At 47.2% G+C, this 27,814-nt stretch overlaps 1 protein-coding gene across 1 annotated transcript in view; it reads right to left on the bottom strand.

Moving 5' to 3' along the window:
• Window positions 1-27,814, bottom strand: part of LOC126529734 (uncharacterized) — a 184,109-nt gene that overhangs the window by 12,668 nt on the left and 143,627 nt on the right. Inside the window, exons 9-10 of the mRNA XM_055069954.2 lie at window positions 19,738-19,953; window positions 9,602-9,879 (exon numbers count right to left, since the gene is read on the bottom strand). Of these exons, the coding sequence (XP_054925929.1) occupies window positions 9,602-9,879; window positions 19,738-19,953 (494 nt within the window). The remainder of the gene's footprint in view (window positions 1-9,601; window positions 9,880-19,737; window positions 19,954-27,814) is intronic.

Here is a 27,814-nt window from a genome sequence, read left to right as displayed (position 1 = left end):
TTTGGAATAAAAATACACGTTTACTATTTGGAAACCGTAACAGTGTTTCTATTGCACTTCACTCCGCACTGGAGTCCCGAGACCTGTCGCCCAGGTCGCTGGCCGCTTCGTCCCTATCGTAGTTCTACAACAGCTCACTCTCGCAGCCGCTTCCCACTGTCTGTCGTTATGACAAGCATCACGTTAAAGCGCTGCTTTTCAGCACCCATTGTTTTGACAAGCACACTGCATGTGCGCCTCTTTCCTTGGCCATCCCGCTAATCGGCATGTCATTATCGATGCCTGATCAGCGTTTCTGTTTTGTGAGCAGACAAACTCTCTGTTGTGTAACAGGCTTATAACTAGACTTTTGACCCATCGCACACAGCAAAACCAACGACAGGCAGCAAAGCGAGCAACAGGTATGCAAATTCAACGCTACGCCCGGCTGTGCTGACCAAAGTGCTGACCGCCCCTTCTTCACTTAGACTTGCCTGTGTGCCGCACCCAGCCACGCATCTGCGTACACACTCTCCTATTACGTTAGAGTATAAACTGTGCAAAGTTGGTGTTGCAGAGAGCCCAGTTGCTTGTTTTTTTTTCTCTCGAGTCACCTGAGCACTGCCACTGGTGGCAAGCATGCGCTAAGAATAGGCTGTATGCTCGCCGGCACTGTTCTCTTGCCCTGGCTTTCTCGCCAGCTTCTCAGTCATCGAACCCCTGCCGGTGTGCCCCCACGGCTGCTAGCGCGAATATGCAGCCCACATAAACTAGCTGTGGAATATCATTTATGTGATCTCGCCGTTTCTCACTCGGCATCCTCATTAAATGTTTCCAACACAGCGACGTACATCGAGATTAATTGCGCTTGCTTTACACGCAAGTGAGAGCAATAGGTCTCTCCAAAAAACTGCAGCACGACCACTTTATCATGGCACTGCACACAAGCAAAGTTGGGGGTGTAGTTAACGTGCGACGAAAAAACAAAAACCCACATTTGCAAGAGCAAAGTTTGGGGTGCACTTATTATGCGAGTGCATTCATTATGAGAGTACACGACGTATACAGATTTTTCTCAAATCCAATGGCCCGTAAACCTCATATGCAGACAGTGCAAGGTACATACAGTAGAACCTCATTCATACATTTCGGGAAAAAACTTGAGGAAAAACCGTACTAAACGAGAAAACATGCGATCCAATTACTCTGAGCAGAAAAGAAAGTGCGCAGCTGGAAAATGTTGGTTTGCGCGTGCGATGATTTCTACTCGTTCTGTCGGTATAAGTAGCCATGCTCTCTTGAAATTAAATCTGTCAATATTTTGCCCACAACCTGTTGTCTTTCTTGTTCGTGTGAATCCAGCAGTATGACCTCAATTATTCTAATGTGTTGCACAATGGCTGCCAGTTTTCTTAAGTCAGCTTTACTGTTAAAGTTGTTTCACACGGCGCAATTTTCACTCGGCAACCAAGCAATTTCTGTCGATCTGCGAGTGCTGTCAATAGTTGCAGCTCTCTGCAACTAGGTTCCGCCAAATTGGTCACACAATCACAGAGATCGGCACAATTTTGGAGAGGCCAACAGTAAGCTCCGTGGAAATTGGGCTTTTGTGTTGACGTCTATTTTACGATGCGTTGTGCTGGCATCTCCGTAAAGAGGGTGCACTCGGTAATCGTAAACGTAGAACACTATTAATGACCCTAAAGCATACTACTCATTCTATTTTCAAATAAGCAACAACATCAAAACAGATTACTGGTTTCCGTGTTGTTTTATTGTAACAACTGAGGCGTGAAAAGATTGAGAGCTGGGTTCAATATTGGACACCTCTCTCGTGGAAATCGCGTTGTCGCCAACGCACGTGAAAGCTGGCAGCGAAGGTCAGTGACGTGTGCGGCAGCAACGATTTTTTTTTTTTTTTTGCCAGAGTCGTACATGTGAAACAGCCCATATGCAGTAAAGCATACGAATACCACGAAGGCAGTACTGTTTTCGTACAGACCCTTTACAGCGAGCAGTCTGTGCGTCGCACACCGTGGGCCGCCATCCTCCGATGCCTTCTGAATCGAGAGCAAGCAGGCATCAGCCACGACTCGAGCAACGGTCCGCAAAGAGGCGATTTACTTAAAATGTGCAAGAGCAGAGGGAAGACATGGTCCGTTGTGCGGCAGAGGCTCGAATGCGTGAAACGAGAATGTGCAAGCTTCATCCACGTCACCTGCTGTATCTACGACCGTTTGTCATGCATGCCTTTGTGCAAGACCACTGCAAGAAACTCTACCACTGCCGCTGGATAGCGAGTTGCCAGCAATGCCAAGCAAACACCACTTGCAGCAACAGACACCTACACTGGCACAAAATATCACTGAATGTTGAATTTCGATACAGAGTCCTCCGACACGAGTCCGCCAATGCAAGTCCTCCCCTCTACGTCCTCCCCACGCAAGCATGACTGACATACTGAAGCGATTTCACTTTCCATAACAGCCGAGTCAAATGTGGAATATGCGAGGACTGCGAGTTTGCTTTCTGCACTGGGAATATAACAGCAGGCAAGTGATAGCTCGGCCCCTTACATCTTTTTTCCAAGCGTATGTGAATACATCTTAATGTGCACTGAAAGTAATCGGAAAACCATTCCTAAGTTATCTGACCACTGCTGGCGACAAAAATTAAGTGGTCGGAAGCAACCGCCACAGTCGGAGCAGGTCGCAAACAGGCATTTTCTGTGCATGTACATTCCCGGACGAAGTTGTTGCACATAGAGTCAATGATGACAACAGGCGCACGTTCATAAAAGCCCTACAAGTGTACCACTGTAAAGAATACAATACAAAGGCTTTAGACATGAATTACTAGAACCGACTTTGGTGCTAGTGTCTCCGGGAGCTGCAAACGGGGTGGTTCCGCCAGCATTGGAATTATGGGTAGCGCGTGGATTTGCATAAACTTTGTCCTTATGGCTTCAAATGGCATGGCGACTTTGCATACTCATCATTTCAAATAAAGTCATCATCATCATCACCATCAGCCTGGCTACGCCCACTGAAGGGCAAAGGCCTCTCCCATACTTCTCCAATTAACCCGGTCATGTGCTAGTTGTGGCCATGTTGTTCCTGCAAAACTTCTTAATCTAGTCCGTCCACCTAACTTTCTGCCGCCCCCTGCTACGCTTCCCTTCCCTTGGAATCTAGTCCGTAACCCTTAATGACCATCGGTTATCTTCCCTCCTCATTACATGTCCGGCCCATGCCCATTTATTTTCCTTGATTTCAACTAAGATGTCGTTAACTCATGTTTGTTCGCTCACCCAATCTGGTCTCTTCTTATCCCATAACGTTACACCCACCATTCTTCTTTCCATAGCTTATTGAGTCGTCCTCAATTTAAGTAGAATCCTTCTTGTAAGCCTCCAGGTTTCTGCCCCGTAGGTGAGTACTCGTAAGACACAGCTATAATATACTTTTCTCTTGAGGGATAATGGCAACCTGTTGTTCATGATCTGAGAATGCCTGCCAAACGCACCCCAGCCCATTCTTATTCTTCTGATTATTTCAGTCTCATGATCCGGATCCGGGGTCACTACCTACCCTAAGTAGATGTATTCCCTTACCACTTCCAGTGCCTCACTACATATTGTAAACTGCTGTTCTCTTCCGAGGCTGCTAAACATTACTTTAGCCTTCTGCAGATTTTATTTTTAGACCCACCCTTCTGCTTTGCCTGTCCAGGTCAGTGAGCATGCATTGCAATTTGTCCCCTGAGTTACTAAGCAAGGCAATATCATCAGTGAATCGCAAGTTACTCAGGTATTTTCCATTAACTCTTATCCCCAATTCTTCCCAATCCAAGTACTGAATACCTGCTGTAAACACGCTGTGAATAGCATGGGAGGTCGTATTTCCCTGCCTGACGCCTTTATTTATTTGGATTTTGCTGATTTCTTTATGGAGGACTACGGTGGCTGTGGAGGCGCTATAGATATATTTCAGTATTTTTACAGATGGCTCGTCTATACCCTGATTCCGATTAAATAAAGTACTGTGTTATAAATAATCAAATGAACACGTATAACATTATCCGACGGCAGGATTCCAGCACAAGACATCTAGTACAGAAGGAAACCATTACATCATGGACGCATGCTCTGACAAGCGGCATAGGACACCCTTATGAATTTCTCGGAGGTACCGTATTTCTTTGAATCAAGGCTGATAGTTTTCTTCAAATAATCATATTCCGAACTCTAGGGCCGGCTTAGATTCGAGGATTTTAAGAAATGCGCCAGTTTTTCATTGAAACTGCTAAACATGGTGCGTAGCTAGCGCCCATCTAGAAAAGTCAGTATCGCAACCGCTACTAGCCGTGCCAACAACCAACTGCACACAAGCAAGGTCGCCACTTTGACCTGTGTCGTGTCAGCCGTATCGGTGTGCGGTGTGGTGTTATCGCAATGGCACCAAGCAGGAGATGCCACTACAGTGCTGCTTTAAAGCAAAAAGTTGCGATAGCAGCAGAGGCATCGGCGAACCTTCGAGCCGGGCGAGACTTCGGCGTCGACGAGAAAAATGTCCGTCGTTGGAGGGGACAACGACAGCAGCTTTTTGCGTGTGCCGCAACAAGGATGGCATTTAGCAGACCAAAGAAAGGCCGTCACCATGAAGTGGAGACAGTGTTGGCCGACTTTGTTCCGACGTAGAAGCAGCTGCCCTTCCAGTGACAACAGAAGTGCTCCAAGCGAAAGCTAGGGAACTTTCGAGGGAGCGAGGCCTAACGCCAAAGGATTTCAAAGCCAGCCGGGGCTGGCTTCAGAAATTCATGAAGCGCTTCGGCTTCAGCCTCCGACGTCGCACTTCAATCACCCAGAAGCTGCCAAGCAATTTAGAAGAAGAGCTGATAGCTTTTCAGCGCTACGTGCTGCGAAAGAGAGAAGCGGCAGGCTACAACCTTGGGCAAATCGGCAACGCTGACCAGACGGCTGTGTATTTTGATATGCCAGTGGCGTACACCAAGGATGCCAAGGAGGTGAAGGTGCGCTTTGCGGGCTACGAGAAGCAGCGCGAAACTGTGATGCTGTGCTGCACAGCTGATGGACATAAACTCCCACCTTATATGATATTTAAAAGGAAGACACTGTTGCCTGCTTGAGAAACTTTCCCAAGAAATGTCATTGTGAGGGCAAATGAGAATGGGTGGATGACGGGTGCGATGGTGGAAGAGTGGGTTGAGATTGCGTGGCGACAGCGTCCAGGAGCCCTTTTGACAAAGAACTCGCTCCTTGTCGTCAACTCTTATCGTGGGCACTTGACCGACAACGTGAAGGCTGCACTTGCCCAAGCGAACACGACCTCGCTGTCATACCGGGCGGCATGACGGGCCAGTTGCAGCCACTTGATGTCTGCATCAACAAACCTTTCAAGGATCGTCTGCGGAAATATTACACGGACTGGTTGACTGAAGAAGACCACATGCTAACGGCAACGGGCCGCATCAAACGTGCATAGCTATCACTGCTGGCAGGCTGGGTAGCTGCAGTGTGGGACGACATCCCAGGTACTTTGATTGTGCGCGCCTTTAAAAACTGGAGCATTTCTAATGTGCTCTTTTTTTATGTGCTTTTTGTAATATTTAACAGTCTCGGAAGAGAACATCAATTTACGATAGGTAGAGAGCCACTGGAAGTGGTAAGAGAATACATCTACTTAGGACAGGTAGTGACCGCAGATCCAGATCATGAGACTGAAATAATCAGAAGAATAAGAATGGGCTGGGGTGCGTTTGGCAGGCATTCTCAGATCATGAACAGCAGGTTGCCATTATCCCTCAAGAGAAAAGTGTATAACAGCTCTGTCTTACCAGTACTCACGTACGGGGCAAAAACCTGGAGGCTTACGAAAAGGGTTCTACTTAAATTGAGGACGACGCAACAAGCTATGGAAAGAAGAATGATAGCTGTAACGTTAAGGGATAAGAAAAGAGCAGATTGGCTGAGGGAGCAAACACGAGTTAATGGCATCTTAGCTGAAATCAAGAAAAAGAAATGGGCATGGGCAGGACATGTAATGAGGAGGGAAGATAACTGATGGTCATTATGGGTTACGGACTGGATCCCAAGAGAAGGGAAGCGTAGCAGGGGGCGGCAGAAAGTTAGGTGGGCGGATGAGGTTAAGAAGTTTGCAGGGACAACATGGCCACAATTAGTACATGACCGGGGTAGTTGGAGAAGTATGGGAGAGGCCTTTGCCCTGCAGTGGGCGTAACCAGGCTGACGATGATGATGATCTAATGCGCTTGACGGTACCGAAGATAGTGCACTGTTTGAAGGTGACAGTGACAAGGAACACAGCGACGAGTCTAGCAGTGACAACGACGTTGAATGAGCTCTGCACATTCAGATTCAATAAATGCTGTAATTTGTGAACGCTGTCCTCGCTTTTTTGTTCGGCCTACATTCGAGGTAATAGATTTTCTTGTTGCTGGCTTCGGACTTTAGGGGGTCGGCTTATGATCGGGGTCGGCTTATGAACGGGGTCGGCCTAGATTCGAGTAAATACGGTAAATGAGTGCGTTGAGAAGCTTGGCCACCTCTACAGGTTGAAGAAGTGCAATTAGTAGCAATTATGCATGTTCATAACGTCCTCTGCATTCATACAAGTATAGATTCCTTTGAATTTTAGTACAATGAAGGCAGAATAAAATCCACAAGCACGAAGATCAGACAAATCCATGTACTAACCATCATTCCCACGGTGATCTCAGCACCAGAGTTCCCTCTAATCTAGGTGGCGATATGCTGGCACTTGCGTAAGATCCACTAACTGCTACGTCCACACATCATCAGCTGCTAATACCAAAATTAGATAGCCCTGCAGCTTTGCCACGATGGCTGCAGTGGTATATGCAGTAAAACCTTGTAAACTCCAAGTCTGCCAGATCGCGAAACATCTTCAAATTAGGCAGATTTTTTAATTTCATGAACAGAAAAGTAGAACTCAAAAATAGAAGGGCAAGCTGCACAACAGAAGCATGTAACATTTATTTTCTATATAGCATAACTACTTTAAGTACTGTAAAATCCCAAGCAAACGCATCCCCCCCCTCCTAAGCAAGTCATAATTACCGGCAAATTGGGGGTAGGGAGGGGCTATTCAAGATGGCAGCGACAAAATTTTCTTGCCAGAAGAAGAAAATGCAGTGGGCATTGATTTAAGATTTTATTTAACATGAACTTTACTAAACCAATGATTTGTTAGCGCTGATCATCACTGTCAAAATCATCAAATGACTCTTCAGAGTCAGTCGGAAAAAGGAAGTTCGCAGTATTTCGCTTGAAGTCCAAGCTCAAACATGATAAGCACTAATGGGAGTTCCGATACAAGCTTGGCTGCAGTGCATGGCTGCTGACGGCGGATAGCGAACCGCGGCTCGGTAGTGCTCGCATAGCAGCTGACATCGCTGTAAAAATCGGCATGTTTTCTTCTTTGTGTTAAATTATTGCAAGGAGAGGGTAAAGCAGCAACAACAGTAAGAAAACATTGCTGCTGGGGAGTGTCGGCTGTTCGTTCAAAAGCGCCATCCACTGCAGATTTAAAGTGAACCGAAAAAGGCCTAGTGACAATATCAGTGGCGAGCGATCGGCGGTAGTGAGGCTGCCGGGACACCAGAGCATAGCTGTGACCACTTCTCTGTCGTTGCTTAGCCACGTCGCCGTGCCACAGTATCCATATGTGTTTTTGCCTACTACAAGAGAGCGAGTCAGAGCATCATCATCGGGAATAAATGTGCCACCTTTGCTTTTCCATTTCTGGTTTTTCTTGTGCAAATACCATACCAGCTGCATAGCATGTGTTGTCACGTTTTCTCCATTGCTGGTGTGTTGTGTGTGTACAATTCTCGACCACCTGAAAAACCACGGCCACATTTTACGATGATGGCTACCATCATGATGGCATCATCTAAAGTAAGATGGCAGGCCACCATCATGATGGCCTGCCATCGTCTACTGGCACACTGTCGGCGACTTTGTCCTCCACGTAAGCATATAATGTCTCCAGAAAGTTCAAGTAGTAGCCATCATCCGAGTCCCATCTTGAACGTCATGCGCTTATGTACTGCAAGTGCCTGAAGCAATCAATGTGACTAGATAGCAAGAATGGCACACCATCGACTGAGCAAGCGCTAGGTTCTGCTATGTCGGTGCTGATGAGCCGTACTACTATGCGAAGTGCTTGCATTCTGTGGCTGTGCAGTTTAGCTATGTGTTATATGGATGTGTCACACAGTACTATGTGACAAGCACACCTTTCCATTTGCCAGCGAGACCGCTGTCGGCCAGCTGTAAGGGAACAGCAAACTGCGTGCGGCGAGTTGCCGTGTCGCTAACGGGGACGCTAACTACAAAAAATAAAAAAATAAAAAATAAGAAAGCCACGGAAACTACTTTTTGTGAACTGTGAACTGGATGTGGCAGGCCAGTGTTGCCTGGGCACAGTGCATGATAAGGGCGCGAAGCAGGGAGGGGGGTGGTGGGGGGCGCTTGTTCGGAATTTTACGGTAATCATGGATGTGGGACTGCTTAGAATGGTAGTTCGCTGTGCCAAGGGTCAAGATGTCTAGCCCATTAATCCTTTGCAGCATATCACAGCCACCGCCTTTACACTCAATAAAGCTGCAGACAATGTTCAGGAGCATGATAACCAGGGCTAAAGAGTCCCTGCCATTGTCTTTACTGGCACATTTTCGGCGACTTTGTCCTCCACGTAAACATATAATGTCTCCAGGAAGTTCAAGTAGTCAGCATAGTCTGACAGTCGGTTGCCATCATCGTAAACTAACAGAAACATGCATGTGGCCACGGTTTTTCAGGTGGTCGAGAATTGTACACACACAACACACCAGCAATAGAGCAAACGTGACAACACGTGTTATGCAGCTGGTATGATACCTGCACAAGAAAAACCAGAAATGGAAAAGCAAAGGTGGCACATTTATTCCCGATGATGATGCTCTGACTCGCTCTCTTGTAGGAGGCAAAAACACATAACTAAACTGCGCAGCCACACAATGCAAGCACTTCGCATAGCAGTACGGCTCATCAGCATCGACATAGCAGAACCTAGCACTTGCTCAGTCGATGGTGTGCCATTCTTGCTATCAACTCACTCTGATTGCTTCAGGCACTTGCAGTACATAAACGCATGGCGTTCAAAATTGGACTCGGAGAGCTGTCGCCGCTGCAATTAGGACACAAATTAAATTTCTCGCTGAAAGCAATCGCAGAAGCAGGAAACATGTCATCACTGCCATATTTCTGACATATTTCCGAGACATGTGAAGTCGTAAGCACGTAGCAGCGTGCCGGTCTCAGGATCCACAACCGGAAACTATGAATTATCCAGAGGGGGGGATGCATGCAAGCTTTTCAAGTTATCCGGTATACCTCGTACTGCACATTATGGAACTGCACGAATTCTACAAAATAATGGATTTTCAAATAAACCGAAATAAAAATATTCAGGTTTTACTATACCTCATTTATAACCAGCTTAGCCAAATTGAAGTTTCATCATTGCAGTCAACCTCCACCGATGAGTGGAAAGAAAGAGCCGCTTGTTAAACGCACCTTGTGCCGTCGGTAGGCCTGGTGCTTGAGCAGTGCGCCATCCGATTCGAGCACCAGCATCTTCACGGGGGAAGTGGCGGTCGCCATGGCAGAAGGATTGAAGTGAGGGCATGGCAGCTGTGCCATGGCCATGGCCCAGTCATGCGTGACGTGCGCATGACCGACCGCCACCTCGTCCCACTCGACCCGCACGCCCAGCTCCCCCCGGAGCAGTTCACACAGCTGGGTCACCGCTGCCACGTGGGGCTCACTGTCACGTGAGTACACCACCTTCACCACTGCATGGTTGGCACGAAAAGCACAGTCAATGTGATGCATGTTTTCATTAAGTCAGGTGTCACAACTGACAAACCACAGCTACTTGGGTGAGTCGATACAATTGAATGTTTACTTACAGCACGAATGAAACAGACTAGAGACTAAGGAAGGACAACAGAGCACGAGCACTGGCTGAAAGTTTGGATTACTTTTAACAACAGGCTGACATAAAAGCGCTACAAGAAGAAACAAGATGGAAACACACAAGTTGGCAGGACAAAGCACGATTGACAAATGTTCATTTTTCATACATTCGTCAAATTTATATGGGTACATCACAGGCACCAAATCGAAGGAACATCACGCACCCCTACACCATATCGTTGTTCTGCACTCTGGCAATCAAATGAATTTCCGCATGCGACAAGCAGGCAGATGGTGAACTCGCACACTTTTCTGTGCATTCAAAAACTAGTCTTTCCTTATCGTCTTTTATTCACTGTAAGATTCTTGTTCTGGAAGACTCCAGTGTGCATGAGCATTCATTACGGTGCATAGCTAGGTTCCCGGAGTAAGTTACCTGTTTACAATAGTTTTTATGGGCATAAAAGCAATCGCAAGTGAGCGTAACAACAATTATAAGGAAGTAACTCACTCCGGAAACCTAGCTACACACAGTAATCAATGTGCATGTGCACCGGGGAATTCCTAAACAAAAGTCTTACAGTGAATAAAAGACAACGAAACAAAATAAAAATTCAAAATCCACAGTCATGGCTGGAGTGGGAGCAGAGAAATGTGTGAGTGCACCATCTACCTGTTTGTTGCATATGGAAATTGCTTTCATTGCTGGAGTGTAGAAGAATATGGGGTAGGGGTGCGTGATGGTCTATACATTTCTTGCCTTGTTAGATACGGGACCTTTTCCTGAGCCTCCTTCGAGTTCACCAGACCACATCGAATCGCGCCACAGCTAATTAAGGAGCGCAGAAGCACATCTACCCCATTCCCGAACCGCAGCACGTGCAAACGAGCTGGCGTCCCCCACCTTGTGCGCCGCAGGTGGAGCTATTCACTGCTTGACTCTTCCCGAAAGTGTAGCGGGAGCCTGGCACGGTTCCAGGTAACGCAGGTCCCAAGCAAAGCTGCTTTGCAGCACTGAAACGTCGCCCCCATCCGCCTATTGTGACGGCGCTTGCTAGCCGGGAAGGCAATACCGCAGAGAGAAGTAAGCCCTCGGACAATTGGGGCCCAAGGAGTGACCCTCTGCGCTGGGTGTGACACAATCGCACGGGCGCCTACCACTGGCCGAAAATGACGACACCTGAGCGGGCTCGCTGACTGGCCGAAAATGTCGTCACCTAAACGGGCTCGCCGATTAGCCGAACGTGATGTGACTTCGAGACACCGAAGGTGGTTAAAAGCCAGAGACCGGGAGCAGCAAGAGAGCATTCCTTCATTCATCTCTTTCGAGCTTCTTGCCACGGGCCGCAGCGTCCGAGTTGCTGCCAGCCCGTAATGACTTTATGACTGTTAATTTCTTTGTACTCTCACGGTAAGTAATGCAAATAAACCTCCAGTTTTCATCTCAAAGTCCTCCTCAACCTAGGCCAACTCCCGCACCCAACGGCAAGCTCCAAAAATCTGGGGGACAGACATTGGGATTGTCCTCCAGATTCAACAACTGGTGGCAGCGCTAGGGATGAACCTTCATCCAAAGAGATCCAACAACTGGTGGCAGCGCTATGGATGAACCTTCGTCGAGTGAAATCCTGAGGAACCCGGAATAGCGAAAAAGAGCCTTCGTCCAAAAGGAGTCCCGAGGAACTTGGAACAACGAAGAAGAGAGAACCTTCGTCCAAAGTAGTCCTGAAGAACTGGGAACAGCGAAGAAGAGCAAGCCTTCGACCCAGAGAGTCCTGAGGAACCGGGAACAGCGGACCGATGAACCAGATGGCAGGGTGCTGCAACCGTAAGTGAGCGTGTGGTTTTTTTCCTTTTGATTCGCCAGACTTCAAATGTTGTGTTTATTTTGATAGTTCTAGGAATCGGGAATTTGTTGCATATTGTGTGTTTGCACAAATTAATTAAGGAAAACAGTTCTAACCACCAGTCGGGGCAGCTGCCATGGATCTTGGAAGGTTGATGAGGTTAGACTTGTTGTTGGTGTGCAACGATTTGGGAGTTGAGGCAGACAAACAGATGAAAAAGCCAGCTATCATAAAGGCAATTCAAGATAGTGGCAATGATGATAAAAGCATTAAGATTGCTTGGGAGGTGATACAAGAACCACGGGAGCGTGAGCGTCGTGAACGTAAGTGTGAGTGCCAAGAACTTAAGATTAAGAGTGAGCGTCAAGGACGTGAGCGTAAGCAAAAGTACGAGAAAGAGAAGGCAGCATTCGAAAAACAGATACAATATTTTCAGCAGTTAAAGGAACAAAGACAACGCCTGTCTGAAAATTCTGCAGACAGTACAGAGCAAAAGAATGAGGAAGTATCGAGCGGATTTTCGCCAAAAGCCAACGAGAAGAGTAGTGCCTGTGAGATTGGCTGCACATTCATAGGTGGACGGAAAGGACTAGCCACTAACGATGCCTTAGTGGCAACAGAGGCCATTAAAGGCCAGAGTGAGAGCGACGAGGTGCTGTGCCAACAGAGGACTGTAGAGACAGCTAGGCCAGCTGCGAACAAATTGGCACAGTTACCGCGCGTGTGCGTCGCATCTCATGGTATCGAGGTCGTTAGCGAGGTACCCGACAGACGCGAGCACCCATGTCGAGTTGGATCTGCGTGCCGAAGTGCAGTGCCAGCTGGACGATGCAGTTGAGGGCAGCTCTCAGGATTGCGAGCTGCGTAGCTCAAGAGAAGACAACTGCATTGTTCAGGGATCGGTGCAGCTCTCCGCCAGTCTAGGTAGCCAAGAGAGGGATGATTTAGTTAAGGATCATTCGGACTGTGCGGGTAAGAGAACGATCCAGGCCGACGAGATGTGTACCAGCCAGCACAAGGCGCCAGAGGACGGCATGAAAGTGAGTGCGAGGAAAAAGTGCCGCAGAAAGAAGCGCCGTAAAGACCGAAAGGCGGTAAATAAGGTAGTGCAGCCAAAGTCGGCAACAGGCGTGAAAAGGCCGGGTGCGAGGAAAAGAAAGGTGCGGTCGTCGTTGACGATGCTGACGCATCAAACACGTTCGAGCCACCGGTCAAAAGGAGACCGAGAAGTATGTTCTGCACGGACGCGGACAAAGGGCACGGGTCAGTTATGTTCCTTGTCGGTCCGTCGTTCTTTTCGAAGTTCAGCGTGTAGACCAAAGGAGCGCAGGGTGGCAAGACGAGATAAGGTGGTACGGAGTCGTGACGTGGTCAGCCGAGATCGTAATGAACGCGTGGTGCCAGGACGCAAATTGGCAGGAGACTGTAACGACTCGGAGGAGCTGATAGTGAGTCAGCCCTTTTGTTGTTCCTCGGTAGCTGGAATAGCTTTGGAACTGCGACCACCTCGAGTACGGCTCAAAAGTATGAGTCAGTTGTAAACATTTGGAACGGGAGGCCAAAAGAGCTTCCGTAGAAGTAAAATGCGTTATTTTGTTTTATTTTTGAGCATTTTGAAACTTTTCGCAATTTGAGACTAGAATTTCTTTGAATATTTACGTAAGGTATGAGCTTCGGGTTTTGTTCGAGAAGCTCTGAGATTGGAAAGATGCGTTTTAAGTAAACATGTAGTTAATGAGTAGATAGTAGACTTCTTTTTTTTTTGTGTGTATGAGTAACCTGAGTGTCAAGGTTATCTATGAGAGGCCTATGGTAAAGCGCATGTGTGTTATTTAACCTTCCTTTTTTTAAGTGCTTTTGAATTTTCTAAGCTTAAGCATGTAGGTTTTCAGCAAGTGCATAATTTGCACTGAGAAGCGTTCTTATTGCCATTAGCGCGTCCTGTGCAGACGGAGGGAAGCAGAAGGTTTATGACTGGGTTGCTCGTGTGTGTTGAGGGCGGCCATGCTCTGACTTCTCTAGTTGGCGTGCATGGAAGTAGTCATTAGAAGATGCATTTGTTTAAGGGTTCTGTGGAGTCCGTAAGTAGCGCAAGTTTAGTTGTCATTTAAAGTACGTGTCCAGTATGGACTAGAGAAAGAAACGGAAGTTAGCGTGATGAAACGTTTGCCTACAACGCAAGTACGTGTTCGGAATAGGGACCACAAAGCTAGCACGCTTGCGATTATGTACTTGTAGAGTTGACCGGACTGTTCAGTGGCCCCAATACGTACGATAAGTACGCCACTGCGATAGGTTGGAAACATGCTGTTCGTGTAGTTAGGCCACTTACGTTATGTTCGGCTGTTTTCATTTTTTGTTTGCAATGACAACGGCCCTTTGTTTTGCAACAATGTCACTCTGGCCTTGTCGGCATTCGGAGAGAAATGGATAACAGTTTAGAAAGGTGGTTGGAACTGCTTTGTAAAAATTGGGGAAATAAATGATCAGGGTTCATTTTGACTCAGTAATAGCCTGGCGAGTCAGGGGTGAAGAGCCTGCGCTTACACGTGGCGCAGCGCTGTGTTGTTTTGTTTGTTTGACGTACGTTTTCCAGGGCCCAGGATACCGAAGTTCGTCAAACGAGGCTCGACTCCAGTACCCTGCAGGTTCTTTCAGCGTTCCTCATGGCCAGCGAATTGATTTCACCGACCATTCCGAACTTCCGGGGCGAGGAGGAGCTGTTGGATGCAGGACCTTTTCTTGAGCCTCCTTCGAATTCACCAGACCACATTGAATCGCGCCACAGCTAATTAAGGAGCACAGAAGCACATCTACCCCGTTCCCAAAGCGCGGCACGTGCAAACGAGTTGGCGTCCCCCACCTCGTGCGCCGCAGGTGGAGCTATTCACTGCTTGACTCTTCCCGAAAGTGTAGCGGGAGCCTGGCACGGTTCCAGGTAACGCAGGTCCCGAGCAAAGCTGCTTTGCAGCACTGAAACGTCGCCCCAATCCGCCTATTGTGACGGCGCTTGCAAGCCGGGAAGCCAATACCGCAGAGAGAAGTACGCCCTCGGACAATTGGGGCCCAAGGAGCGACCCTCTGCGCCGGGTGTGACACAATCGCACGGGGGCCTACCACTAGCTGAAAATGACGACACCTGAGCGGGCTCGCCGATTGGTCGAAAATGGTGTCACCTGAGCGGGCTCACCGATTAGCCGAACGTGACGTGACTTCGAGACACAGAAGGGGTTAAAAGCCAGAGACTGTGAGCAGCAAGAGAGCATTCCTTCATTCATCTCTTTCGAGCTTCTTGCCACGGGCCGCAGTGTCTAAGTTGCTGCCAGCCCGTAATGACTTTATGACTTCATTTCTTTGTACTCTCACTGTAAATAATGTAAATAAACCTCCAGTTTTCATCTCAAAGTCCTCCTCAACCTCGGCCAACTCCCGCACCCAACGGCAAGGTCCATAAATCTGGGGGACAGCAATTGGGATTGTCCTCCAGATCCAACAGTCTATCATTACCCCTATAAATTTGACAAACCTACGAAAAAAAAAACAGTTAGTCGTGCTTTGCCCTGTCGACTTGTGTTTCCATCTTGTTTCTTCATTTAGTGCTTTTATGTCAGCATGTTTTTAAAAGAAATCAAAAGTAACCAACTATTGTTCTGTTGAAAGTTTGGAGGTGAGACATACCCATGAATCAAGGCGAGTCAGTCCTAACTGGACAGATGGGCGCTTGATCCAATTGCAAGTACCCTAAGCACCACCGAAACAGACGCTGCGCTACTGTAGCCACCGGTGGAGCCACAAGTGGGGCGAGGCGAGCGTGTGCTGACCGGCCATGTTTGAATTATCTGGCAAAGGCTAATTTCAGGATTTTAGTAATGAAAGTTTAGGCCCATAAATAAGCCTTGGTACCAGCCAGGAGCTTCGGTCTGGATTGAATTAACCCAAAAATTGAATTAAGCAGAGCCAAATTAACGTAAGTCTGCTGTAACTACAGTAAAACCTCAATATAACGGACCTCGATGTAATGAAAGCCACAATGTAAAAAACTATTTTTATTTCCTGATCTTAGTTTGATTGAAAACTGTGCATTTCTTTTCGTGATTTAACGAAGTTTTGACTCATTTCAACCCTGTACTTGGAGCCTGTATGGCTGGTAAATCTAGCAAAAAGCTATCAAAATGTGGTGCATGCAGTGGAATTGCATCAGAAGTACAGCGCTAACTTGCGCTTTTGCTCACCTATGCGTTTGGTGACTTCGTTGAATAGTGTATGCATTGCAATCAATATATTAGCAATTACTCTTTTTGAGGCGAATTAACGATCACTTCGACATGAGCAGACATCGCACCATGCAGATTTGTTTGAGATTTAAGTCTGCACTTACGACGTGTGCCAATTACTGAGGTACAGAAGCAGTATTACATCAAGGGCAGAATTTAAAAGAATGTTCGAGACATCGCATTACTTAATAAAACCAAGCAGCTATCAGCTCAAATGGGGTTCATTGCGTTTGTCTGCGGAACGCACCTGGCATGTATGTGGACCTGTCGCAAACACTGGTAACATCATGTTCACCTCCGCTCCCATAGATGCCAGCTTCTTTTCTGCTGCTGTCACAGCAGAAGAAGCAGTCTGGCATCCGAACAAAGGAGAAATGACAGCTGCAAACTTCAGCCATCCTGTGCTCGGGAGCAAAACTGCTCCTGAGCGCAGTTTTGGAAACGCTCGCTAGGTGGCTATCAGTAGCATCTCTACAGGCGGTGCCCTACACGTATAGTTAGAATTTATGGAAAATAGCAACAGCATGGGCCAAGAGCCAACAGCGACGTTTTCATGGACAGCTCATACGGTGACGACCGATGGGTTGATGGGCAAAATTCTTAATTTTATGGCTTTCACTATAACGACCTTTCAGAATAAAGAACAAATTGCCACAGTCCCCTCAATTTTTTTTATATCGAGACTTAACGGTATTGAGGTTTACTTGCTTTTAAAAAGCAGTGCTGCAAAGTTGAACCACAGGGATGTGAACTGCACATACAAAGCGCATCTATCGACTGTTTGTGAAACCAAATAGAGGGCGCACATTAAGGGCAACAACAAGCAAGAGCCTGGAGCTGCAAGTAGAGCACTTGGGAAGGAGTGGATTTCCAGCAACAGTTATAGTGGCAGTGGCGGAAAGTTGCCTGAAGGCAATCAAGGGAAACCGCAAGCAACCAATACAGCAGCCGACCGATTTTCTGGACCTTGCAGGAACCGAAAAATAGTCTGAAAAATCGGTCAGAAAAATGAAATTTATAAGGCTTAGAGCAGCTTGAGAAAATCCCTAATAATGCCCTGCCTTCGAGGGCAGGGCATCGTGTCAAGGCAATCAGATTTGTTTAGATTTGCGCAAGAGTGACATCTTCTCCGTATACAGTTGACAAGAGCATCCCTCCATTGGCGATCTCTGTTGGCGAAGATCTCCATAGAGATCGAAGAAACAAGTGACGTTTCTTCGCACCACTTGGCTCTCATGAAGGCACAGGAGGTGGTACCGATCACACAAATGTGAAGCTGCACAAACACGCATGCCGATCACGCAGATCCGAAGCTGCACAAAAACACACAAAGGCGCAATGTCTCCGAGACACAATGACTCTCTGGACATCCCGTGCAAAATAGCAACCGAAACTTAAAGAGGAAAGAAAGAAAAAGACTGATCCAGTGTTAAGTGACTATGGCAATAGTGCTGACTGAAATAAAAAATGAAGAAAGAAGTGCTGTCGCCTGGGGTGTTTTGTCGGCCAAGAAAGAGCAGGCATAGCCTCCGATACGTGGGGATCATGTGTGCGTCCCAATCTTGAAGGCTATAGAGCGGGCTATTCAAACCAAGCCTGGCCAAGCCAGCGTAAAATCCAACATGGCGGTCTCCAAGATCAGGTAGCGTGGCTCGGAACGGGCAATTTAGTCCGGAAAATTGAAATTCGGCACCCAAACTCATTCGAAAAGTCAGTCGTGAGAATGCATTAGCTCTATGGAAACCCTGACGGTGCATTTATGAACTCCGGAATATCCAACAAGTTTGAATTTTTGGAGTCCAAGAAATCCATCGGCTACTGTAGTTGTTTTGCCTAACATACACACGGTAGCGCACAGGTTAAAAGATGTGGCTTTCCAGTATGATGTGCAGGTAGTATTTTCAATGCCAAGGAAGACGACAGGTATGTGTAAAAAAGTGAACATGGAGACCAATGATAGAGACCTTGAAGTAGCAGAATGTGGTGTCCTATTGTAAATAAATTCGTTGACTAAAACGTAGGGGTGGTATACAGGGCCTCCCTGTCTTGTGGAGCACTCTACATTAGACAGATGGGCAGGTGCCTCAATAAGAGGCCCCAGCAGTTTTAGTAAGCAGCAAAAACATGCTTAGAAGGACAGTTACAGAAGCCTATAGCATGCTTCCAGGAATAGACGGCTTATGCCTAATTTCACCGTAAATCGCACTCGTGGACAACCTATCCTAGGAAACCAGGAAAAAAACTTGGAGCATGCATACAACTTAGAATTTGGCTTAATCAGTTCTTTAAGAGAGGTACTAATAGATGGGCTGCACGTGTCAAGGTCAGTTTGTGCATCACTCTTCGTGCATAGCGTTGTTGCCCACAAGATACGCCCCCTATTTGTTTTATTAAACAGTTGATAGATGCGCTATTACGAGAGATAGTGCGAGTGTTGCGCTGCTGGCGCTGCCTGACAGCGGGGTTAGTCGGGTGCGACAGTCGGGCGTGGACGTCCCGCACGTGCACCGATCTGCGAGACCATCTCGTGAGGTCTCTAGGATGCCGGAATAGATGAACATGATGCGTTGGTGTCCAGCATGGGGCAAACATATTCACTCGCCATTCGGTTGCGGTGAGCCAAACTTCCTAGATTTGTTGCACGCCCATCGGCATGTTCTCTAGATAGCAACTTGGCTAGCAGGCGTTAGAAGAACTTCACATTGACCTAGTTGGTGTTTACTGCATATCATATTGACTGCAGATAAAAAAGTTGAAAGTTACCGCCCATGCTGTTTATGTGTTCTCTCCCTCTGTCCCTGTCTTTATTTGCGGTCAATATGATAGCAGGCATTAGTGTATGAAAGGTGCAATAAATGCCCTTGTGATTGTTTGCACTACTGTGTTGTTGTTCCTTTGTCCCAAGCACACGGGTGGGACTCCGCATATTCCAACTAGCCCCAACCTAAGCCTTAATCAAATGAGGTTTAACTTTATAAATTTAAACATCGATATAACGAAGTAGGTAAAATCGGCAATTTGCTTTGCTATTGCTTTATTCTGTTGAAATTCAACCTTTTATGCAAATAAGTAGTCACCAATAGATTTTTCTGGCACAGAAAGGGGCCACAGAATTTTCCGAATTATCGAGCAATTGAAAAAAGCAAGTTTTAAAGAGAAAACAATTCATTTTGGTGAATTTGGGAGTCGGCAACGGATGATATTGTTTCATGCCGCGTCAACAATGTCTTCACATCGGCGGTACGAATTAAGTGAAGCCAGCCACGCTTTTGCATGCACTTCGCCTCCATGGCTGATAGTGTCGCCCGCACTGGGACGACACTATCATGAAAAGCGCCAGAAGTGGGGAGTGCATGCTTCAACTGCCTCTCACTTTAATGAGTCACCAAAACTCAAGATTACGCAACATCCAATACTAAATGGACGGCAAGACAGCTCACATGATGCTACACCATCTCGGCATGCCCACTCTTTGCACACGCAGCAGATTACCTCTAAAGCAGGGTGCGCGGCTGCATATGCGCTCAGTCGCGCTTACTGCCATGCACAGACACAGCCGGCGCATGCGCCAGACATCGCCAGCATGCAAGCTGCCTTTTAAGCACTGACTGACCAGGAGGGCCCGGGTTCATCTGAGGCTTGCGGCACACTGGCGGGGGTGAGCCCAGGATGAAAAGCTTGTTGCGTGCCATCCAGGTCCGACGCCGCACCCAGAAGGCAGCCAGCACAATGACCGCAGCTGCACCCAGCAGAAGTGGAAGCAGAAGCAGCCACAGCAGACGACTCTGTGCAGCTGCCTCGGCCATCTGGGACCTAGGGCCTGTTTGAGCTGTTCACAACAGTTGCATAGTCAAGCTTGTGCACAACAACTGATTACAAAAACAGAGTTCAAAGCAAATAATCTGACACTACCATGTTTGCAAGTTCCTCACAGCGAGAATATTCATATGTGAATGGTTCAGCTTGCCTCGCAGAATGGCCACCATTACAGATCTTTCTCTGAATTGTATCTTCACATTAAAGAATTGAGAATTATAGGCCCATTAGCGAGTTTCCAGTATTGTATAAAATATTCACCAAGATAATTTCCAATAGAATCAGGAACACACTTGACTTCAATCAACCAAGAGAACAGGCTAGAGTCAGGAAGGAATATTCTAAAATGGATCATTATTAACTTACTATTACTAAATTATGTGGTTTTACGCGCCAAAACAACAATCTGATTATGAGGCACACTGCAGTGGACCATTCTGGAAACTTGGACCACCTGGGCTTCTTCAACATGCACCTAAATTTAAGCTAGTACACAGGTGTTTTCGCATTTTGCGCCCACCGAAATGTGGCCACCGTGGCCAAATTTAATCTTATTGTGCCCCGCGCACCGTTTGCTTTAGGTGCAAGTGAAAACGTGGGAGCGCGAGACGAAAGATTGTGGCTTCACGAGTGGCGTCTTCCCGCATTAGCAAAGGGGAAGAGGGAGGGGGAGAGCCCGCGGTAATGCAATCAAGCGCGCATGAAGGGGAGGAGTTGGGAGTAAGATGGCGTTCACCTCGATTTCTGGCGCGCTTCTCGTCCGTGGCTGCGCATGGCTCTAAGCGCGGCTGAGCACACCCTGCTTTAGAGGTGATTTGCCATGTATGGAAGGAGCGGATGTGTGGAGACAGCATGGCATCATGTAAGATGTACTCCTGCACGTTTAGTATTGAAGGTTGCACAATCTTGAGTTTCGGTCACTCGTTAACACGAGAGGCAGACGAAGCATTCGCTACCCGCTGCTGGCGCTTTTCCTGATAGCATCGTCCCAGTGCGGGCGACGCTATCAGCCGCGAGGGAGGAGTGTAAGCAAAAGCTTGGCTGTCTTCACCTAATAATTCAAACCACCTATGTGAACATATCGTCGACATGGTGTGAAGCCGTATTATTCGTCACCGACTACCAAATCGATTAAAATGAATTGTTTTCCGATTCAAATATGCTTATTTCGATTGCCCAATAATTTGCCCGTGTCAGTGTAAGAAAAATTGATCGGCGACTGTACTTACTTGCATAAAAGGTTGAATTTCAATATAACGAAATTTTGACACAACGAAGCAAATTGCCAATTTTACTGACTTTGTTACATCGAAGTTTAACTGTAGATGCAACATTAAAGTTTAATAATGATGTTTAAAGACTACTAACAGAAGGAAATGGAAACATGATGGAAACCAGAGCCCAATGAATGTGTACCATTTCTCACTTTCTCCAACTTTGTTGACCTGCTGGCAATGTCCCACCTAACCTAACTGTACACCTTAGCGCAACTGCTCGTGCTACAATTTTAGTATTGTTCGTACATAATACAGTTAAACCTCGATATAACAAAGTTGATAATTCGCTTCAGTATATTGAAATTTCTTTATAATAAAATTCAACCTTTTACGCAAATAAGTACAGCTGCCGATAGATTTTCCTGGCATGAAGCGGGCAGCAAAATTTTTTTCATTATCGGGCAGTCAGAAAAAGCAATTGTGAATCAGAAAAACATTTACTTTGTTGAATTTGAGAATCGGCGACAAACGATACGGTTTAAAGCAGTGTTCATGATATCTGAAAATGGCCGTTTGAAGCAAAGCCGGCCACAGCAACCACTCCGCCTCCACAGTCGATAGTGTGCCCTGCAGTGCAACAACGCTATTGTGAAAAGCGCAAGCAGTGGTGAGTGTATGCTTCGTCTGCCTCTCGCTTCCAGCACGAAAACCATTTTGCAATGCATAACCAACTTGCCCAAATCACCACTTTGACACTTTAATGAGCCTCTGAAACCCGACATTGCGCAAGATGCAGTGATAAATGCGCAGGAAGGCGAGTGCATATGATGCCAAGCCATCTCAGCACACCCACACTCTTTATAGACGCAGCAGATTACCTATAAAACAGGCTGCGTATGTGCCTCGTCTCCCTCTTTCCCCTTGATAACGTGAGAAGGTGGAGTTCATCAAGCCACTGTACTTCTCTGCTCACCCTCGCACGCTTTCACTGGCACCCAAAGCATACAGCGCGCGGGGTGCGATAATATATTATCGCACTTGGACTTACTACGGAACATGACGCTGCTCCACTTCTGTGGTAGCTCTTAGTTGTGTGGTGCACGATCTGAGATGTGCGTTCACAAGCAACTGCATGCAATTCAACTATTTCACCATCCGCGTGCACGAAAGTTTTCATTGTCTCGGTATTCCTTCACGGTGGCAGTGAAATTTCGTTATATAATATTTAAGTCATGTATAAAACACTTGGTTATATGAGGTTCTAAATACATGGTGTTCAGACCAGGGTGTCTACCAAGTTGACATTTCCAAATTCCATGAGTTTTCCAGGTTTTCTCTGAGTGGCTTTGTAAAATTCCCTGAGTGACAGAGAGCTTTGTTTTATTCTAAGACGGGCTGACACTATGTCACCCAATGCTGTCACTCTCTAGTAAGTATCTTAAAAACAAAAGAAAAAACTACTTAATCCAGTTTTAATAGTAAGGAGTAGCGTAAAGAAAACAGAAGGAAGGGGTTAGTGAAATGCATAGCAAATAAAGTACCTTTGAAAAAGGAAAGGGTAAAATCCATTGCGAGTCGACTTGAACATTCTAACATACGAATAAAAAGGAGATCCACATAGAAGCAAATATTTTCAATATGAGCTATTTCTATCAATTGATAGCAAGCTCATTCGTATGAGGCCAGAACTGTCTCACAAGTAATATTCTCTCTCACAACAGCTTTTAAGTAAACCAAAAAAAAAATTATGGGGTTTTACACGCCAAAACCACTTTCTGATTATGAGGCATGCCGTAGTGGAGGACTCCGGAAATTTCGACCACCTGGGGTTCCTTAACGTGCACCTAAATATAAGCACACGCGTATGTTCGCATTTCGCCCCCATCGAAATGGGGCCGCCGTGGCCGGGATTCGATCCCGCGACCTCGTGCTCAGCAGCCCAATTTATGTAGACCTCAACAGTTCTCACTCGAATACTCTCAACCCGTGCACAACACCTCAGTGTTGCGTTTCACTGCTTTAAAGAGTTTATATTGTTTGCACGAAGGGCACCTGCATCTCGGCATCAGCCAATACTTTATTTTTTGTGTGGGCTCAAGATCCTTCAAAGAAGCAGTGGCACGCTTCCTTTCCTGTTCAATCTTCAATGCATAGGTCCTCTCTGTTCTCGTCTTCCTCCTGCCGCATGTTCACCCCACAGACCATTTTAAGCATCCTCTTGGTCAGTTGTACAGTCAATGTCCAATTTCAGGGATTCTCGAGGGGCCGCGAAAACGTCCGAAAAATAGGGCAGTTCGAAAAAATGAATGCGTGTATTTTACTGCCCTTAAAGGGCCCCTCACCAGCCCCCATAACAAATTTGGTTATATGCTGGAAGTTGTTACGTGTCCTCTAGGGAGCCTTCTGCTGCAAAAAAATTTTAAAATCGGCTCATTAATAACTCACAATTTCAGGAGGCGAGCTCCACTGCTAAGCAAGACCCCATCTCCACTCACCCCGTCTAACCTCCATAAGTGAAATTCCTTCACTGCGTTCTCTCACACCAGACCTCAAGGATCGCGTGACGCATACCACACGGGCACTGCCTTCATTTTTTTTTTCTCCTAGCTTTTTTTTTCTTTTTTGTTTTGTGACGCTGCGCACTTCCGCTGACAGCATTGCGCGCAAGCTGTTGTGACTGTCTTGTTTCGCGCAGTGCATGATTTTGCACACTTTGTACGAGGACACCCGACTAGCTATGTAAGTCAGTGCTACGTGAATACTGAGTGAATACTGAATACTACGTGAATACACAAGCGGATCATAGAGCATGATCCCACGCCTTCGGTGTCTGTGTAAGCGACTGCACAACGTGGGAACAAGCAGATGAAACAGAAGTGCATCTCTCTTGCTGCGGTGCGAAGTAAAACAAAAACATGCAGACATTCAGTTTGTGTGTTTTATTATTTCTCTAAGCTTTAATTCGTCTATTCAGGCAACATATTACACAAATAACAGATGTTGCCTTGAATAATTCTTGAAGTCACGTGTCTCCACGAGCTACGCCACAGTGCAAACACATGTACGTAGGCGCCCTAGCACGTGTACGTCATCCTCCGACTTGGAGCGCAGCGGCCACGAGGAGAAGGGAAAGCAGCGTTCAGTTTGAAATTTCAGGTCTTTCTACAGTGTGTAGTGATATAATACTTTGCAAACAGGACTGTTATCACACAATGTATGCTCTGCGCTAGTCGGCTCAAAATGGCCAGACCTAGTGAGGGGCCCTTTTGGACTCGAATTGCCACAGGCACATCTGAGAAAGCTCTAAATGCCTGCCAGTATACTTACTAGGCATATTGGTGCTCATACTGAGACAGGAGATGGCGAGTGCACGCGTGTATAATTAAGGAATACATAATGTGTCCCGTGACAATTGCCCCTTTCCACACTTATGTTTCACCGCGTAGCACTTCTGTACTACGGCGAAGCTGACTTTCGGGAACCAACATTATGCAACATGTCGTGCTTTACGAGCTTCGAGGACAATTACGAGGATGACAAAGGTGGAGTCGATGGCATTGCTGACAGCGGCGAATTGTTTTGATGAAATATACGGCGCCGAACAGCAAGAAGCCTGGTAGCAATGGTCGAAGCAGCTAGGCGTGGCGTTGCCGCGGTGGTGGCTACTGCTGCTAGCGGATCTGGAGCGAAAGCGCCGGTTCGAGGCGGCGAGGTAATCAAAGCGGCAGTGGTGGCTTTGAGTAATGCGATTTCAGACCTGCGGTCACAGCAAAAAGTCCAAAAAATCAGACGGCAAAGGGTTCTTGCGTCAGGAATTTCAGACGTTCTTATACACTGACTCTATGGGGTAGGTGATGGTGCCGTGAAGCTGTCTGAATTATCTGGCGTCCGTAAAGTCGGTCGTTGACTGTACACTGGCAACTCCTCCAGCCGATGACACGGCGTCAAAGTAGATACTTCACGACTGCTCTCTGTTACGCGAGCCAGAAATACCGCGACTTTCGTTCTCTTTCCAAAAAATTGCACCCAATTTTCTCTGATATAAGCACAAATTCCCTGAGTTTTCCCAGAGTATTTCCAGACTATTCAAAATCCCAGAGAATTCCCGGTTTTCCCGCATGGTAGAGACCCTGTGTTCTATGGACAAGAAGTAATCAAAAATTGAATACAGGCGAACCTCGATATATAGAACAGCGCAGTGATCATGAAATAGTTCAATATAGCCAGAATTCGATATGTAAGCATTTATGCAGACTTCATCTTCATCTCTACAAAGTCATCATCAATCATCGGCTCGTGTTCGCTTTTGCGTCAGCGCCATTTTTCCTTCTTGGAATAAAGCATCGTCTCGACCCTGGTATCTCAAGTGGTGGAGGCACTTTAAGATCCCTTCGACCTCAATCCTCTTCAAGATCTCTCCTGGAGCTACGTTCGGGACGCTGCTTACGCCAAGAGGCCGCCATGTCGCAAGACCAGCCCGCAGCGTCCACCAGCCCTTTTGAAGTGCCAGGCACCCCCACTACCAGCCCTGCCAACAACCGGTATCGAGATCCTGAAATCTTCTCTGGCTTGCCTGGTGAGGACGTTGAAGACCGGCTCGACAACTACGATCGTGTCAGTAAGTACAACTGGAACGAGACATCGAGGTTGAAAAATGTACCATTTCACGTCTCTCAAGCAGCCAAGACATGGTTCCTGAATCACGAGAGAGACTTCCTAGATTGGTTGTCTTTCAAGAAGCAGCTACAGCGGATTTTTGGCACACCCACGGTTTGTTCGGAAGTTGCGAAAAAGAGGTTGTCTGAGCGCGTCCACCATTATGGCGGGTAGTATACCTCGTACAGTGTGGACATCCTCGCGCTTTGCCGCCATGTCGACAGTGCCATGCTAGAAAGTGACCGCATGCAACACCTTCTTAAGGGTATAGGATCTGCTGCCTTCAACGCACTCGCCGCTCAAAACCCTTCAACGGTATTGGACGTCGTCTCCTTTTGTCAGCGCCTCGACACCCTGCAATCAATCTGCTTGCAACCAGACTTTTCTGACAACCCCCTGGCAAACAGTATTGAGCTCCAATCTATCATTCGAGCCATAATTCGTGAGGAATTGCAAGCACATGGCTCCCCCCATTGCAGCAGTGCTCACGTCCAACCTGCTTCTAGTGATCTGCGTGGCATTATTAAGGAGGAAAGGAAGAATTGGCCTCCCTGCAGAACGCCCACCATGCCAACGCTTCTCCTTGCCCATAACCGGCTTCTTATGCCCAGGTTGCTGCAATGCCAGGCGCACTGTCTCCAATCACAGCACCTGCGCCTGTTCACGTTCACCTGGCCCCTTTTGTCGCCCAAGCTCCGAACCCACCTTACTACTCTGCCTGGTGTTCGTCGAAGCCTATCTGCTATTACTGCAGCTTTCGAGGACATATCTCCAGGTTTTGCCAACACCGCTAGCAAGACGAACATCATCGTTACGCTGCCTTTGAACGCAATGAGCCACCTCCACGCGTCTACCACACTTATCACAATAATTTTCCCACTCGCCGATCTGCATCTCCAGCCGACTTCTCCAGCACCGCCCACAACACACGTGCCTCGAGACGCCGCTCCCCATCGCCGCACTGACGTTCTGTTTTGCCACTTCAGCCTGTCTCCCAACTACATGTCCAGCGACCAGAAAACTAACCAGTGCAGTTTTTGGAGGAAAAACTGCATCACCGCGAAGTGCTCCAAGTCCTCCTGAACATCTGTCGAAAATGTTATTGGTGTCTGTGGAGGCTGTGCGTTTGTTAGCTCTGATTGACCCAGGAGCTACACTATATCTGTTATGCTTGTGGACCTGTGCTCTCGTCTGCGGAAAATGAAGACGCCTTATGTTGGATCATCCTTGATAGGGGCTAATGGAGCAATCATTCGACCATCAGCCCAATGTACAGCATGCGTCTTCATTGATGGTATCCGTCATCACATTAAGTTCGCGATTTTATTCCCGTGCGCTCATGAACTAATTTTAGGTTGGGACTTCCCTTCGTCAGCATCTGCTTTAATCTCTTACCATCAACGTGTAGTCGATATGACCGAGACAGTTCCTTGCAGCGGGAGTGCCAATACACCACGACTACATTTTCTCGCTGCTGCCGATTCTGTACTGCCTCCCGGCCACAAGCAAATCATAAGTCTCTCTTCTACGGACATCTCCAATGGCGACGTGTTCATCACTCCTTACGGCCGCTGTCTTGCCCGTGGGATTGTCTCCGCTTCCTGCCTGGTGCGGTTCAAAGAAAGCTCTACATTAATCATCGCTTTAAACGCAACCACTGAGACTATCCTCCTACCTCAAGGCTCTGTGGTGACCTGTTATGTGGACACCCAACCAGTCTCTCTGCTTCCTCTTGCCACCTCGCAAGCTCTTCGCAAGCCCTTGCTTCAGTGATAAGTCCTCACCTCACTGCTGCTCAGAGTGAAGCGTTGCTAAAATTGCTCACGAAGCATCAGGCCTCCTTTGATATGAATACTTCGTGACTCTGACAGACCTCCGTTGTCCCCCCATCGTATTGACACTCATGGCCAGTATGCCGTCGTCCCTACCGAGTCTCTTTGGCCGAACGCAAAATCAAAGAGGAGAATGTCACCAATATGCTGAAAAGAAACATCATACATC

Source organism: Dermacentor andersoni, chromosome 9 (assembly GCF_023375885.2).
Source record: "Dermacentor andersoni chromosome 9, qqDerAnde1_hic_scaffold, whole genome shotgun sequence".
Lineage (NCBI taxonomy): Eukaryota > Metazoa > Arthropoda > Arachnida > Ixodida > Ixodidae > Dermacentor > Dermacentor andersoni.
Note: the sequence above shows the minus strand (reverse complement) of the source record. Positions and strands in the feature narration are given on the sequence as shown.